The sequence below is a fragment of the Urocampus carinirostris genome, chromosome 16 (genome assembly GCF_059441175.1).
Source record: "Urocampus carinirostris isolate Australia breed hairy pipefish chromosome 16, RoL_Ucar_1.0, whole genome shotgun sequence".
NCBI lineage: Eukaryota > Metazoa > Chordata > Actinopteri > Syngnathiformes > Syngnathidae > Urocampus > Urocampus carinirostris.
The window spans coordinates 36588900-36606015 of NC_142364.1; the positions used below are offsets into that span (position 1 = coordinate 36588900).

Below are 17116 nucleotides of genomic sequence, written 5' to 3' on the forward strand. Positions count from 1 at the left end.
AGATGGCGGTAATATTAATTGGCTGTAGACCTCAGTGACGTATTGGTCTACGTCACATGTAAACAACTCGAGTCTCAACCTGTGGTGTGTCAGTTGGAGAGTTCGTGCAACGTTAAAAATGCCCGCTACAGCTGTGTTATTACCGATTGCCTGAAAGCTCATCATCTTTTCCGTGTCTCCAATCAACGGAGGAGAAATGTGCTATACTGAAGACAGCTTCGGCGCTATGTAGTGCTGATTCATCTTTACAAGGTACGTACACTCATTAAAAAAAATGACCCGTTCGGTCAAATACAGTAAAAGTTAGCATACAATGCACGTTCACATAATACCTTATGTTTGTGTAGACATAAATGGCAATCTACTTAGTATCTTAATGCCATTTTATGACATATAGTAGGGGTCTTTAGTGTGTGACATGATGAAAAGTAAACAAACAAGAACAGTCCACCTGACCCTTAAGCTGACATAATATCGTCACCAAACTTCCCTGTACGACCCAAAAACCTTAGTTCATAAGGAATTTAATTCAAAAGAGTTGTCATTGGTTATAAAAAAGCTCATTTCAACATTTTTTCATGATGCTTACATCATCTATGCCCACATTTATGTCTAAATTGTTTGTTATCTATTGTGTTCCAGAGTGGCTGTCCCATAAGCGTGGACAGGTTGGACAGGAATGTTCCCATCCTGTGCTTATGGTTCGATGTGAAGTCAAAACTCATTCAGGACTTAAGGTTGAGCAAGAAGGTCATGTGGGCCCTGCAGGAGCTGCTAAAGAGGGAACAGGGCCATGGCTGGAGGGCCTATACTGGCTGGCCCACGGTCTGTCCTACCGTGTGGTGTCACGGGTCTTCAGGGTTCCCAGGTCCACAATACACAGAATTGTCCACAGTTAATATGGAATAAATTGCCCAAAAGCCATGTTTTAGGCTTTGGAAGTCAGACCCACATTTGCATTCCGTGCTTTTCTGCATTACTATTCAATAAACATCTTTATTTTGAGTAACACCTTGGTGGTTTATTTCGTAATGATGTGAGATACTGTGTGTGAACTATGTGACTGTTGGACAGAAAACAACTACAAATCACTCCAGTTTAAATAATAGTTTACTTTCAGAAAAACAAAATCACATTGGGCCGAAATACATAATAGTAAATAAATAATATGTCACAAATTGTAACAAAAATATACCAATACTTCCATAAAGCTGGAAAACACAAACTGGAACTTCATTGAGTTCTTAATAAAATAAAATATTTTCCTTTTATAAAACAAAGGGAAACATTGCAGGGATGTCACTGTTCTGGAAATTTGTCCACGAGCTTCCCAAAAAGGACGGGAACCGCTCAGTTTTGGCCACAGTTTCCTCGAGCATTTTCCTCACTCCGGCAGACTCCGCTTTCAAAAAGTCAAGGAGTGTATCGTGCTTCCTTTTTTTTCTGGGTGATTTGGGGTTTGGCGCCGGATTAGAAGATGCCAACGACGTGCCCGTCGGTGTGGATGGCGTGGTAGCTGTGATGGTGGCCAGCTCTTCCACGGGACGTTCTACATTGGCCTTTAGGTTGGGTGGAAAAAACAAGAATTACTTAATGCTTGTGTATTGCACAAAAACAACTGTGTATAGGATGCTCAACAAGTTGATGTGAGAAATTATAGGATGTGTTCTGGATAATTATTTGATAGTGAATAGATACACAAAATTGACATGTTATTCTTATGGCTGTAAGAGCCTTCTATTGGCCAGCATCACATATGCTTTAGAATTGACTCCACATTTGGACAACATTTTGAGAAGGTAATTAGTTTACTTAATATGTGTTTACAGAGAAGGCAGTGGACTATGTGATAGTAGTTTGTTTCAACTGTATTTCCACGTGAAATTCGGAAACATTACTCATAATGCATGATGAAAACTAATGCATTCTGATCTCACATGAAATAATCATATTGTAAATAAAACACGACACCCGAAATTGTGTGCAGTAAACAAGCGCGTATGTCCAGAACGTTATTCTGACTATGCTCCTTTAGCGACTGGCCATGTAGATAATAATGTAAAAGCACGACTCGTTTAAGATACAAACAGGGATGGGCTGAACCGTGATTTTCTGCACAGTTATCCTACTTTAGAGTTTGTAGCGTGAAGATTATTTTTTGGCAGCTCCCTTGGTAGATTTGTGCACTTCGTAAAGTAGCGATTTTGCAATGTTCATGTTTTAACGCGAAAATACGATTTTCTATTGCATTTACGTCTAACTAAGATATCTCAATACATTTTGTTGCAAATACATGCGTGGTTGTGGAAAACTACTTACATTTGTGCGGTTCCTTTCCGGGCATGTTTGTTGATATTGAGAATTCGCAAAGACTTCTGGGTAGTCACTTCGCCGCCAAGTGAGGTAGGGAGCCCCCTCGGTCTAGAAGTGGTTACGACATGGTTTGAGGGCACTTCTGCCTCGGTCTTGAGAGTATCGGGACACACCCCATTTTCACGTGAACGCGCAAACCGAGTGACTAGGGCACATAGCGAGTGAAAGTGCGAAGAATGGGACTCAGCCATAATGTGGCCTGCGAGGCAACAGAACAAAGCAACTGGAGCTTTATCCTGTTCTCCTTTTACTTTTATCTCTCTATTTATATTTCTCTACAGTCCATACTTTCTTTTTCTCTTTTTTTCCCATCTCTTCCTCCTCTTATTCTCTGCTGTATCATTCCCTCTCTTATCATCTCCGCCTCTATTTCTCTGTCTTCCTTTCTAATTTTCTCTCCCTTTTCTCTTCGTCTTTGTTTTTCTTACTCTCTTTTCTCTCCCTGTCTCTTTCTATCGCTCTTTTTCTTCTTTTTTTCTCTCTTTCTCCCTTTCATTCTCTCGCACTTTTTCTTACGCTTGCTCATTTTTTCTCTCTCTTTCTTTTCCTCCCTCTCTCTTTCTCCCTTAAATTTACCATTCAGGCCCCCATGAAAGTATTTTTTTTCACAATGTAGGCCCCCGGGCTAAAGTGAATTTGACACCCCTGGTTTAAGGTAACGGACAAACATTCAAGGGGAGTGAACAAACAAGGCTGAACCTCAATTAATAAAAATTATTATATATGATTTCAAAAAATGTCAATAGCTTGGTAGCTAAACACTTGTAAAACCTGAACTCAAGACAACTTCATAATTTGAAATGCTACATTACTTTAATTAATGTTTTGGATATTGTAACCATGTGTCATTCATGATTAAGAAATGTCTATCATTAGCCCGGTTTATATGGAGCCATGCAATCAGATTAGAATGAATCAGAATGGTCAAAGAAAATGGTCCATATAAACCACATGTGTCAAATTCATGGCCCACCAAATAATTTTATGTGGCCTGCGAGACAATGCTGAGAGAAACAAAGAGCTTCAATTGAAATGCTTACACCGTCAAAAATTGAATACTACGTGACGATGGAACGCTGTTTTGATCAATCATGTGATTCCCCCTCCGTGTGGCTCAACAAAAAAAAAAAAAAAAAAAAAAAAAACAGAAATCCAGTCTGAACCAAGTTGTTTGCAGATCCACAAATAAATCTGCAATTTACACATGCAATTTTAAGATCTTCAGTAAGTTGCGAATAAAATTGTAGATCAGAAAAATGTGTCATGATTTTTAAGACAAATCCGTTACTAAGAAATTCAAGGTCAAATCAAAGCCACCTTAGAGCAGTGTGTGAATCATTTTTAAGGAGATTGGTTTATTTTTCTTCATTTAAGGCGGATCTTCTCGATTATTTTCGCAGAAAAATAAAAACTCTCACTTCCTCCCCAAAAACTCCAGCATCTTGTCAGCCTAATTTCAGTGTAATGTAGTTAACTGCCAGCTTCATTTATTTGGCTTCGTAATGTCCGATGCCAACAGTTTTAAACATAGCAACCACACAAGTATTTATTCGTCTAACACAGTCTCCACAGGGAAGCTGATTGCTACATATGCCTTGTTGTACTTAGCTTTTGGTTAAGTTATTTAACAAACACTTGGATTTTTATTGTTTAATATTACAGAATATTCTGTCGTTTTGTGCAATATTCTCTATCTGTCCAAAACTTTAAGATTTGAATATAGGAGGAAATTTAAAATGTGTTTTTTATAATTCAATTTGTCGACTTTCCGAAATAATAATCGACCGATCCATTGATTATTAAAATAAGAATTGCAGCCCTAGATTGTACATAGGGAGAAAAATACAGTTGTCTGCAGTGTGCAGCTACTTGTCATTCATTTGCACACCAGAGTAGTTTGGACATTAAAACCAAACAATCACACCTTTCTTCACACTTACAGTACAATACCTCATAAATGGAATGGCCATGAAAAATCTATTGGGGGCAAGTCCAAGTTTAGACTTTGGTGTCATGTCGTTCCTATGACATGGCAGCTTCTCAATCGGGAACCATTCAATATTCTGTAATTAAACCCAGAAAAATACATGTTTGTATAACAAAGTCATCTAATCATAGGAACTGAATTTAAATTGGACAAAAAATGTATAATACCCTGATTTCCTTTCTTGTTTTGGGGTAAAACTTTGTTTCCTTGGACACTCCAGGGATGATATACAGTCGCACAATCTGGTCAGTGATTTTCTGCTCTATGTACATATCTTTGTCAATATGATTTTTAATATCAAAGCCGGTTTCTTCTAACACCTGCAGAGAGAAACAAAAAAAAAAAACACAGCCTTTAATTCAGGGGTGTCCAAAGTAGTGTCCGCGGGCACAAGAGTTTCCTCTAAGAAAAATAGCTCACCTGTGCTGGGTCATTGTGATTTTATGGTAATTTATTTAACCCTAATTCCTTTAATTAACCTGCTAATAACATAGTAACAATATAGTAATAATATTATAAGTTGTTATTCTAGAAATTCAAATACATTTCCAGTTCATGGGCTTCATGGACAAAAAACAAATCTATTCAAGTGTTTTTCTATAAGCAAATAAGAGAATAGAATGAGAATCAATTCATTTATTAAAAGAAATGTATACGTTCATATTATTTTGGACTTAACCAATAGGAAATACAACTAACTAAATTCCAATTTATGCGTTTTATAACTTAAATGAGCAAAACACGTGTAGTTTTCTTTAGCTAGCTAGCTCGCTACGTTTTTAGCATTGTAGCTAGCTATCGTACCACATAGCATGCAGAAAAATAAAAAGCTAGCATTTTTGCTATTTATCAGGCTAGATTTTGGCTTTTTTTTCAAGCTAAGTATCTAGCTCTTTTTAGCTTTTTATCTTGCTATTTTGTAGGATTTGTACTCTTTTAGCTAGCAATTTCTTTTTTAATTTTTTACCAGTTTACCTTTTAGCTAACTATCATGCTAACATTTTACCTATGTAGCTAGCAATCATCCCAGTGTTTTAGCTATTTAGCAAGCTATCTAACAAGCTTTTAACATTTTTTTGCATGCTATCTAGCTAGTTAGTTTATCTTTTTGGGTAAATATCAAGCTAAATTTTGGCCTCCTTTCTAGCTCCTTTTTTTAAATTAAAAAAAAAAAAAAAAAGCTTTTTATCCGGTGATTTAGTTTGCTTTTTACTCTTTTAGCTAGCTAGCTCCCTTTTAGTTTTCTAACCCATTTAATTTTCTAGCTATCAAACTACTTTTAAACTATTTTGCAAGCCATCTAGCTAAGTTGCTATTTTAGAAATACAGATCAAACTGGGTGCCCTTTGCGCTAACTCGTACCAGAAAGTAGCTTTCAGCATGAAAAAGGCGGGAGACCCCTACTTTAATCTATTGAGAAATTTACTTGTTGGTGTGCTCAGTTATAGGTGCCACAGGACTCACTTCGCGAACAGCACAATCGTCAGGCGCTTCATCCTCATTCACTTTCCCTTTGGGAAAACCCCAGCCTGACTTGGCAAGGTAGCCCTGAACAAGCAATACCTGGTGTGTCAGAAACAATTATATGTTGTTACACTTTTATACACCATAATGGAAAAAATAATTTTCAAATACAGAGACCCTGCGTTACTTAGCGCTTCCTTTATTGCTGGTTTTTCCCTTGGCGGATTTTGAATTCGATCTCCGCTTTCTTCCACTCAGTCGCTTTACTTGCATATCCTCTCACATTTAGTGACCCTATAAATAGGATTTGCGAGACCTTTCGTTGTGACATGGCCGCTTTCTTGTGTCCCGTTTCATCTGGAGGGACGGAAGCATGACCAACTTGGGTCCCGAGGTGCTTAACTTGTTTGAGTCTTTGGGAATTTGGGTTGGCCATGGTCAAATATTTTTCTCTTTATTCTTTTCTTTGTTTTTGTGTATGTGTTTGTCTTGCTGTCGGTCACCCCACTCGAGAGATATGATCGGGCTAGATAGGTAGATTTTGAATTGAATTTATTTGTCCTTTTTTGTCATTGATCTTGTATTGTGCATTGTGTTCTGTTGACAGTACACTGCGCGGACCGATTAAGAAAGGCGCTCTGGGTGTGACGGTCTGTGTGCTCAACTGTGACAGGCTGGTGTATGCTGTCAGTCATATAGCCGGGGTGGGCATATGTTGTCAACGTCTCTAAATCCAAACAAACTGGGAAGCATTATGACCGATTTACAGTGTGCTTCACATTTCCCAATAGCGGCCGTGCAGCCATGCAAGGCGCTTATTGGGAGCATTAGGGGTTCAGTGTCTTACCCAAGGACACTTCGACAGGTAACACACAGGAGCCGGGATTCGAACTGCGATCTCTTGATCCCAAGATGAGCGCTCTACCTCCTGAGCCACTGCCGCCCCTCATTAGGTTCCAGAAACGACTCAGGTGAGGTCTGGGAGAACACAAGAGCGGTGCTGCTGGTCTGGCCTACTGCTAACGGCTAGGCTAACAACTCTTTCGCAGCGGACCCTGTATCTTGCAGACGCCAGGTCCATTAGCCATGAAATTGATGGCCTGGATCAACAACTCTTTGGTAACCACTACATTCAAAACGGTTTTATTTTAATTTTAATTTATTTTAGATATATCTCCTTCCGAGGACACCAGATGCCAGCGCGCGGCTAGCCGGACGCCCTCCAAGTTGCTTTTTTTACACTGAAAGAAGCCCTCCAATTTCGTATTACTTTTGAATGATGACAATAAAACTATTCATTCAACTGCAATTTTGTGTTGGGTTATTATTTGTAGATCTATAATTGTTATATTGCTCCAGTCGTATAGGTTCAGTCGGTAATGACGTAATCTTAAGGTAACTTTACCATTCGAGGGCTTTTAAGAAAGTGCACCACTACTTAGTAAATTTTCACTTTTGCATTAACTGCAAAAAGTGAGATTTCTGTATAGCAAGACAATGGCTTTGTATAAAACTCACACTTTCTAATGATTCATCAAGAATGATTGCTCCGTATGTAGGAACACCCATCTTGTACTCCTTCCACTGTTCGAGGACTTTCTGCACATCCTCTCCATGGGGCAAGAGGAATGGGCAGTGTTGGAAAAGTTTGTTTCAGTCAAGAAAAAAATGCAGGTGCTTATCAAAGTAGACATACATCCTTTGCATGCACATTAAGTATCGACCGATATGGGGTTTTCAGGGCATATACCAATTATTAGTATTAAGAGGAGGCCGATTAGATATTTTGAATAATCATTTGCTGTAAAAGCTTAAAAATTAGGCATAAGAAATATTTACTAATGGAAAAGTGAAAAATAATATTTGTTATTAAACTTCTAACCCTTTTACAGTAAATGAATGACATGTTCAACACAACTAACCTGACTAATCTTTCACTTCAACCAAAAACTAACAGTGCAAGAAATAAAACTAGGGTTAGCAGCAACTCGTATAAAAGGTACATAAAAACTGTAATAGCTCTCTGAAACCTTTTCCAATAAATAAATAAAAATGTCAATTCAACCAACATGACTTAAGTTCTCTTAAAACAGAAAGTGCATCAACATTTCAACAAGGCTGGAGAATTGAAAAGTGAGGGCACTCTTGTTTTATCGCAAGTTGACAAAGTAATGTTATGGTAACAGCTAATAACTCAGCCTTCCACTTAAGCGTACTTTTATACTCTCATTAAAAAACACACATGCTTGATTGATGAACTAATGTTATGATAAAAGGTAAAATATCAGTCCCCAGTTGAGCATACTTTCATAAAAAACAATTTAACATGACTTTTTATGCTATCTCTTTATCACAAACACGCTTTTCACATACCGCATTTTCATGCCCATAAGGCGCACACAAAAGGCTCCGATTTCACTCAAAATGTGAGCCGCGCCCTATCACACAGCGCACCTTTTTGGTGGACGTGACAGGACAGCAGTGCCGAAAGAAGCCCCAAATGAGGTCTGTGTCGTGTGAAATGGGAACCCTATATTTCTAGATGACACCGCCAAGTAAACCATACGGTGGAGAATAGTACCAGATTGCAAAACAGACAAGAGAAGTTGTCTTTTTGTGTTGTTGTCAAAAGTGGTGGCCACAGTATTGGACCACTATGCATTTTCTTGTCATTGTTCCTTGAGGATTAAAGGAATCTCCAGCAACTTGACAATGACTTTGATTACACAGAAAGAGAACTGTAGCGTTTTCGATAATGACTCCCATGGCTGGTAATTTTCATGTACACGTTGAGGACATGATTTGTGGGTGAAAAAGTTGAAACGTAGTAGTAAATATAAAGTACCATCAAGCTTCTTGTTTGGCTCCTGTTGTGTATTAAACCAGGGGTTTCAATCATGGCCCGGGGGGCATTTGTGACCCCCAAAATGAGGCCCCCGCATCATTATAAAAGTTAAAGGGACAGTGTGCATTATTTGCCAACTAGATATCGCTGTTTTTGTTGTGCCACCGAAAACAAGTGCTAAAAGCATAACGGAAAAAGACAAAATAAGGAGACTCGCAGTGACCAAAATGCACCTTATCACTTTTGAAGAGAAGAAAATTGAAAGAAAAAAGAAAAAAAGGACAAAAAAGAAATGGAAACAATAAACAAGACAAATGTGAAACCCAAGAAAAAAAATAAAAAATGAACCAAAGAAAAAAAGAAGAAAAAAACATGAAAAGAAGAAAGGAGAAAATAGCTTTTTTTTCTTTAATTCCTTTTTTCCTAATTAACTTTTTTACTTTCTTTTCCCCTACTTCTCTTTGTGTTCCCATTTTCCTTTTTGACTCCTTTATTTCTCTTCTTCTCTATTTTCATTCCCTTAAAGAATAGATATATTACCCTTCTTTTTGTCTTCCTTTGAGAAAGGCTGGTTAAAAAGTGGAAGAAAAAGGGTGCCTTTTGTTCACTTTCAGTCCCCCTTGGACTCTTTGATTGTTATCCGTTTTTACTAACCCCAGTAAAATACAGTATTTAACAAGTATTTACAATGTACAAATAAAATAAAATCGTGAAATCAGCGTTTTAAATAAAAAATTATCCTACAGATTGCTACTTTCTATAAAAGCACTATGGTAATTCACAACCCATGTATGGAATTTTCATCCTATGTAATTTAGTAGAGTTCAACAATGAGATCGCGTCAATGACTTGCCAGATCCAATGTTACCCATCAAAAGATATCAGCTTTGGCAAAATCTCTTATGCCACAATGAGGAGCAGATGGGGTGTTGACCATGCAGAAATCCAGGTAAAACCAGTGTGCCAACTCAATCTGGAAGCACACTCGGATAGCGTTGTCCCTTTCCTCACTGGGAATATGTAGAATGAATCGACTGTACAAATGCAGAAGTTGATCATTAGTATAAAATAAAATGACACAATGTGCGTACTGCAGGCATGTGATAATTCCGTCACGGGGGCCAGTTACGGCCCGTGATGAAATTTTTACTGGCCCCTGGCCACTATCACAAAATTAATAATGTGACCCGCGGTATTTGGTTATTATTTATTTAATTAATAGTGTTATTTGTTTTCTGACTTTTGTTCGTGAAGAATGCAAAAGGCTTATTTGATTGCAGCTTTCTGGGAAACAATATTTGTTACATTTAGGCACGCCTGCAATCATGACACTTTTCTGTTACAAACTGACCTCAGTCCCTCACCAGAGAAGGGAAAGGTTGTGTGGCTCTCTGGGGGTAAGGTTGGGGACACCTGGTCTATACATTCAGTTTGGAGCAATAGTTTTCACCTTGCTAACAGCTAAGGGCCCGGTCACACAGCCGTTTGCGGCTGAATCACGGCCAGAAATTTCTGCCTGTGAGGCGAACACTATTGGACGCTTTGAGATCGCCATACAGACGAGATACAGCAGTGCTTAACACGCGGTCGTAAATTCGCGCGCGGGTGGCAGCGCGAAAATGTTTTGCGCTGCTCAGAACTTTGAGCACGTGTTAACCGCGGGCGGCACACGAAGTAATGACGCGGAAATTACGCGGAACGACGTGCTCTGGCCACGGCCAGGGCGTGGTTACACATGGGTAGGACGGGAAATTTCAGCGGGTAATCGTGGGTGGAGCATGGTAATAGCATGTTCTGCGCCTGTATCGCGGTGTTATTCCGTGAAATTAGCGTGTTACGTGTGTGACGGTCAAACGCCTTTCTCCGCGTATATACAGCGCGATTTGCCGAGCACACGTCAGTTGTGCTCGAGACGTCAAGGGGTGAACATGGATCCCCGACACCGTAGTGACCTCGTCTTAATCCATTTTCATTTCTTGACATTTCTTTTCATTTTATAACAAGATAATAAAATAAAAATGAAAAACTATTACAATAATAACATATTGGCTTCTTCGGTGCCATAGCTTGAAATCTTGAACTTCACGGGACTGTGTCTTGAGCGGTTATGATTTCTACAGCCCGGTGTTATGCCGAGAAATACACCCCTGCCGAGATTTGCATCCCCTCGCTACTACAACCACTTTTACCTCGTTTTATCTCACGTTTATATCACTTTTAGGGAATGTAATGGCGAACATATAACCAAAACCACTTCGTCTTGCATTTGTTGGGAATGTAATACAACTTAAACCATTCCGTCTTTGTTTTTGTTGTGAACGTACTCGAACGGTAATGCACACCGTATATAAAATCCTTCCCCCTTCACGTGAACGCGCATTCTGCTGCGCTTCCAACAAAAGCGATCGTATTCTATATAAAACGCTTATTAAAACAATAAAGCGAGCTAATTATAACAATTGGGAGATCCTAGTCAATATAACGCCTTTATTTAAACAATAAAGTGCGATCGTATTCTACAAAATGCGTTTGTTAACGCGGATGAAAAAGTCACCAACGTCAATGCACTCTTCCAACAAAAGCGATCGCAGCAGAATGCGCGTTCACGCGAGAGGGGGGGGGGCTGTTGCGTAGGAGTCGGATTTGGGCACAACACCGGCTCGGGAGCTTTTATACCCGTGGTCCACACGAGAAAATGACGCGGAAATGACGCGATGAGGAAGCGGAACAGTCGCCGGCGTCTGTTTTGCGGGCATACCACCGATGAACAGCGGGTTGGCCAATTTTGCGCATTTTCCATCGCGGGCAACCACGGGCAAAAAAAAAAAACGCAAAATTTTAGCCATGATTCAGCCGCAACCGGCTGTGTGACCAGCCCCTAACACAGGGGTGTCCGAACTTTTCAGAAAGCGGGCCAGATTTAGGAAGCTGAAAATGGGAGGGCGACTAATGAGCCTAGCATTCTTAACATCCATCCATTATCTGTACCGCTTGTCCTCAGTAGGGTCACGGGGGTACTGGAGCCCATCCCAGCTATCTTCAGGCAGTGGGCAGGGGACAGTCTTCAATAAATTCATCCTCAGTCAAAGGTTTGCAGTGCTTAGCGATTAGCGTCACGACCATGTAAGTTTCCTTTGTAGCATTTTCATTTGACACGAAGGGTCACGTGAAAATGCGCTGACTTGCCTTTAAAACACCTTCCAGTTGCTTATCTTTACACAGCGTTCATTTCCAGTTATCTTTTTGTAGTCAGCTTCGCCTGGCAGGGATTCTTGATTATATATACAGACGCTACCCTACTTACGACCATTTGACTTATGAAAAATGGTAGATACGACCATTTTTTTCGGGACGTCAAAAAATATCCGGACATTGCCGTAAGCTAGATTTTGTATTTTGTGCACGTTTTTCCAGAGTACAGGACATTACTGTAGTGCCTCTGTCCACCGCTACTGCGGCGTGTGGTGGCGCTGTGAGAGGTCACCCATTATCCAACCCGAAGATTTCCGCTTCCTCTTCCTAGTTCGTGTGTAAACATACTACGTCTATTGAATTGTATCTCTAAGCGCGTGTCCATTTAATATGGTTGGTGTAAAGTGTAAAGGAAAGGTGAGCAGTTTCTTTCTAAATAAAACCTGAATAAGAAAGCTTGATGCGGTTGAGAAAATGGTTGGATGGCTTTTTTTTCATCCACTCTACTAGGACCTCTTTAAGCCCATCTTCCAAAAGTGACTTAAACCTCACTATATTTATCTTTATTTTATTGAACATTTTTTTTGTACGAAACAACAAAGGTGACTTATAAAAGCCTTAAACATACTTATATAAACCTTGAACATACATTCCATACAAATATAGCACTAAAGCGACTTACGAACAAATTCAAGTTACAAACAATATTCCGGAACTTGTTCGTAAGTAGGGCACAGTCTGTATTTGAACACAGCCACAGTCTCTTGACAAACTAGTCAGACGCAGTGGTTTCAGATTTTGGTGAAAAAAATACACCAATTTCAACATGACCTGGAAGCAGTGGCCCTCGCAGTCAAGTCAGTATTATTCATATAGCCTTTAATCACAAAGGGCTGGGGATCCTCAATGAGAACAATCATTTCATGCCGACCGTAAAATAAATATTACCTCATTCATAAATGGACCATTCTTAATTAATGCTACTGTATCCAGTGCTGTCTACATTTCAATACAATGTGTGAAGAATAAGCCGTTTTGTATCTACAGTGAAGAAAACAAGTATTGAACACCCTGCTATTTTTTTATTCCTCCAACTTAGATATCTGGGTCTGTTATTTTCATCGTGGGTGCATGTCCACTGTGAAAGATAAACTAAAAAAAAAATCCAGAAATCAAAACGCGTGATTTTTGTAATGCTTTGTGTCATAATAATAATAATAATAATAATAATAATTTCCTTGTATTGTCATTCTGTGTAACAATGTACACAGAACGAAATGTCGATTGCACCTGACCCGTTGTAGCGAGCCGATGCAGCCGCAGCCAACAGAGGGCGCCGCCGACCACTTTTTAAGTCTTAGGAATGACTCATAGTTGCAAATAAGTATTTGAACACCTGAGAAAATGAATGTTCATATTTGGTACAATCGCCTTTGTTGCAGTGGTTAAACATTTCCCGTAGTCTTTCACCAGGGGTGCACACACTGCAGAAGGGATTTTCTCCAGATCAGTCAGGTTTCTGGTCTGTCGCTAGACAACACAGATTTTAAGATCCCTCCAAAGACTTTCGATTACGTTCAGGCCAGGAGACTGGCTGGGCCATGCTAGAACCTTGATATCCCACTCGTTGGTTTTCCTGGCTGTGTGCTTCGGGTTGTTGTCGCGTTGGAAGACCCAGTCACAACCCATCTTCAATGCTCCGACTGAGGGAAGGAGGTTTTTCCCCAAAATCTCACAATACATGGCCCCTATCATCCTCTCTTTAATGCAGTGCACTCGTCCTGTCCCATGAGCAGAAAAACACCCCCAAAGCATGATGCTCCCACCCCCATTCTTCACAGTAGCAATAGTGTTTTTCAGATTGTACTCTTCATTCTTCTTCCTTCAAACAAGCTTAGTGGAATTATGACCAAAAAGTACTATTTTGGTCTCATCTGACCACAAAACTTTCTCCCCTGACTCTTCTGTATCATCCAAATGGTCATATGCAAACTTAAGCTGGGCTTTAACATGTGCTGGTTTAAGTTGGGGAACCTTTCATGCCATGTGTGATTTCAAGTCATCACATCTTAGTGTATTACCTACAGTAACCTTGGAAACGGTGGTCTCAGCTCTTTTCAGGTCATTGACCAACTACAGTGGTGTAGTTCCGCGCGAATACCTCACCTTTCTTATAATCATTGAGATTCCACAAGGTGATATCTTGCACAGGGCTCCACTCCGATTGAGATTGACCGACAGGTTTAGCTTCTTCCATTTTCTAATGATTGCTCCAACAGTGGACCTTTTTTCACCAAGCTGCTTGGCAATTGCTAAGTAGCCCTTTCCAGACTTGTGGGGGTGTCCAATTTTGTCTTTGGTGTCTTTTGACAGCTCTTTGGTCTTCGCCATATTATTAAGTCTTCCGAATTGTATGGGGTGGACAAGTGTCTATGCAGCTAATGACCTCAAACAGGTGCATCTGATCCAGGATGATACATTGATTGCAGGTGGACAACGAATGGACGCACTAACAGGTCTTTCAGAGTCAGAATTCTAGATGATACACAGTAGCCTAGATGGTAAGGCGCCCGCTTTGAGACTGGGAGGTTCGGGTTCGCGCCCCGGCCGAGTCATTCCTAAGACTTAAAAAGTGGTCGGCGGCGCCCTCTCTTGGCTGCGGCTGCATCGGGTCAGATGCAATCGACATTTCGTTCTGTGTACATTGTTACACAGAATGACAATACAAGGAAATTATTATTATTATTATTATAGTTGTTCAAATACTATTTGCACTATGAAAATTTCAGACCTCTTCATGATTTCTAAGAGGGAAAAATAGAAAAATAGCAGGGTGTTCAATACTTATTTTCTTCACTGAAGACACAAAAAGACTTATTCTTCACACATTGTAATTAAAAGTAGACAGCACTGGATACAGTAGGAGAATTAATTAAGAATGGTCCATTTATAAATGAGGTAAGCATCAGCATGAAATGATTGATCCCGAAGATGTATTTGAACCGCAGAGGATCCAACTGAAAAATATAAATATTATGTCAAGATTTTGAGATACAGACCTGAGACTTCTGTGGTAATCCTCTGTGACGTCAAAATGTCAGCACAGTGATTTGGGGGTTATTCTGAGTTTTTATTCAGGAGTTAGGGGGGGTGTGGCAGGCATTTTACGTGCCAAAATCTGACTCCCCTGGTAAAATGGACCCTGTTTGAGATACAGACTTGTGACTTCTGGGGTAACCTTCTGTGACGTCAAAATGTCAGCACAGTGATTTTGGGGTTATTCAGAGTTTTTATTCAAGAGTTAGGAGAGGGGGGGGGGGGGGAGGGGGGGGTTGGCAGGCATTTTACATGCCGAAATCTGACTCCCCTGGTAAAATGGACCCTGTTTGAGATACAGACTTGTGACTTCTGGGGTAACCTTCTGTGACGTCAATATGTGAGCAAAGTGATTTTGAAGAGTTTCCGATGTTTCTCATAATATTACTAAAATTATTAAAAGTAGTAATAAAAACAAACTAGATTTTCGAACACCTATTCAGTAACACATCAAAAAGTGGAGGTATTTTTCTGTAGTTGGATCCCAAAGCCGAGAAACATAATAGGTTTAAAGTGTGTCTTACTTTGCAAACAGTATAGTCAGGATAGTCCGATTTTAAATTTAAAAAAAAATTGTTTACACCACGGGATTCAATGGAACCAGGGTTTCATTCACAATAAAAATACATTACATAAGGATATTATAGTACATCAAATAAAGGCTATTTTTGCACAATTAGTTGTGATTGTGGATATTGTAGCGTACATTAATTCGTCTCCGGTCTTGTGACTGTTGCATACACGTTAACAAACGCATTTGGTAGAATACGATTACGCTTTGTTTTAATAAACTCGTTATTCAGACTATGATTGTTTAATTGTTTTGATTAACTCACTTTAGTGTTTTAATAAATTCATTATATAAAATACAATCGCTCTTGTCGGAAGCGCAGCAGAAGGCGCGTTCACGCGAGCGGGATAATTTTGCAGGGGAGTCCTATTTAGGCACTACGCCGGTGCAGATCTGCTGGTGAAATTTGAGGCTGTTGCTTTGGTTGAACTTTCCTTTTTTTAATTACAGTTCCCATTTCAGAAATAGGGTGGGCTACAATTCTCACAGAAAGCCAAGCAAGGTGGCCAAAGGACTAGCGCCATAATCCGGTCGAATGTATTTTTGGTACATATTTATTTTATACCTCAGTCAACATTACTGGTGGGCCACATATTAATTTTAAGAGACCAGGGCCAGTAAAAAATGGTCAAGGGTCGTAACTGGCCCCCAGGCCGGACTTTGGAGATAGCTTAGCTAACACGGCTTTTCACAAAAGCCCGCCCAATAATCAAATACATCATTTCGCTTTCCTAACGAAATTCGTACGAAATACAGCATGGACGAATACGTAATTGGTGCAGCATTATACAAATGAACTGAATATTATAGACCCAACGAAATGGTTAGGTTTTTTTTTTATTTTAAAAAAACGTTAACAATTGACAAAAAGGATTTATTACCTGCAGAGGTCGTCCAGTAGGCCAGATGGGATATCTACTCTTTTTGTGTCCATGTTGGTCAAATGCATTGAGGCACCAGCGTGAAAACAAACAAAAGCTAAATGCGGGCCTGGCTACAAGCACGTGTTTTCGCTTCCATTGTTTTTAACTTTTGAGGGCATCAACTGACGCCTGACTTGATTAAAACTTGTAAATATTGTCGCCGAACTTACCCGCTCTGAAAGCGACGAAACAGGAAGTACCTGATCCAATTGGGTTGCAGCAGGAATTATTTCTGTTAATATGATTGGTTTGTTGCAATGCCCGTCAACATCATGGCGTTACGTATAATGTTTGTTAGACGTTTATGAAGCGAGTGATGTCACCGCATATATTACTGTACTTTTTTATCATGGGCGTAACAGCCCGTTTTGGGGGGTACTCAGACCCCCCCAACCCAAATTCACCTCAAGCACCCCCAAATGTTTTTTTTTTAACAAATTTATTTTAAAAAATGTTTTAGCATTTTTATAACTCACTTTTAAAAGACAGACTTAAATGTGATGGAAGACACTAGATAAATAAACAGATAAAAAGCAAAACAAAGCAAACATGTGAAGAATGCAGAGGACATACTCCACTGCACTTAAATGGTTCAGCCCATTTGATTTCTAGCCCCCCTCCCTTTTTGCTCAACTGGTGTCACTGGCGGCTTTGCATAATTGTCT

At 39.7% G+C, this 17116-nt stretch overlaps 1 protein-coding gene and 1 long non-coding RNA gene across 7 annotated transcripts in view; one reads left to right on the forward strand and one right to left on the reverse strand.

The window, feature by feature from the left end:
• Positions 1-1009, forward strand: part of LOC148351228 (uncharacterized) — a 1266-nt gene extending 257 nt beyond the window's left edge. The window contains exons 1-2 of the long non-coding RNA XR_015853022.1: positions 1-252; positions 643-1009. The exon at positions 1-252 is cut by the window's left edge and continues 257 nt beyond it. This is a non-coding gene — a long non-coding RNA (uncharacterized LOC148351228). The remainder of the gene's footprint in view (positions 253-642) is intronic.
• The window catches only part of dcp2 (decapping mRNA 2), a 31349-nt gene extending 14643 nt beyond the window's left edge, over positions 1-16706 (reverse strand). For 2 of the 6 annotated variants that reach the window (XM_088355689.1, XM_088355688.1), the window contains exons 1-6: positions 16410-16654; positions 9552-9703; positions 7343-7470; positions 5825-5923; positions 4528-4680; positions 4324-4436 (exon numbers count right to left, since the gene is read on the reverse strand). In XM_088355689.1, coding sequence (XP_088211815.1) covers positions 4324-4436; positions 4528-4680; positions 5825-5923; positions 7343-7470; positions 9552-9703; positions 16410-16477 — 713 coding nt within the window. In that variant the 5' untranslated portion in view covers positions 16478-16654. Of the gene's footprint in view, positions 1-4323; positions 4437-4527; positions 4681-5824; positions 5924-7342; positions 7471-9551; positions 9704-14920; positions 15064-16409 lie in introns of all 6 variants that reach the window. The other 4 variants (XM_088355691.1, XM_088355690.1, XM_088355692.1 and 1 more) reach the window with 3 other exon arrangements.
• Positions 16707-17116: the final 410 nt, after the last annotated feature.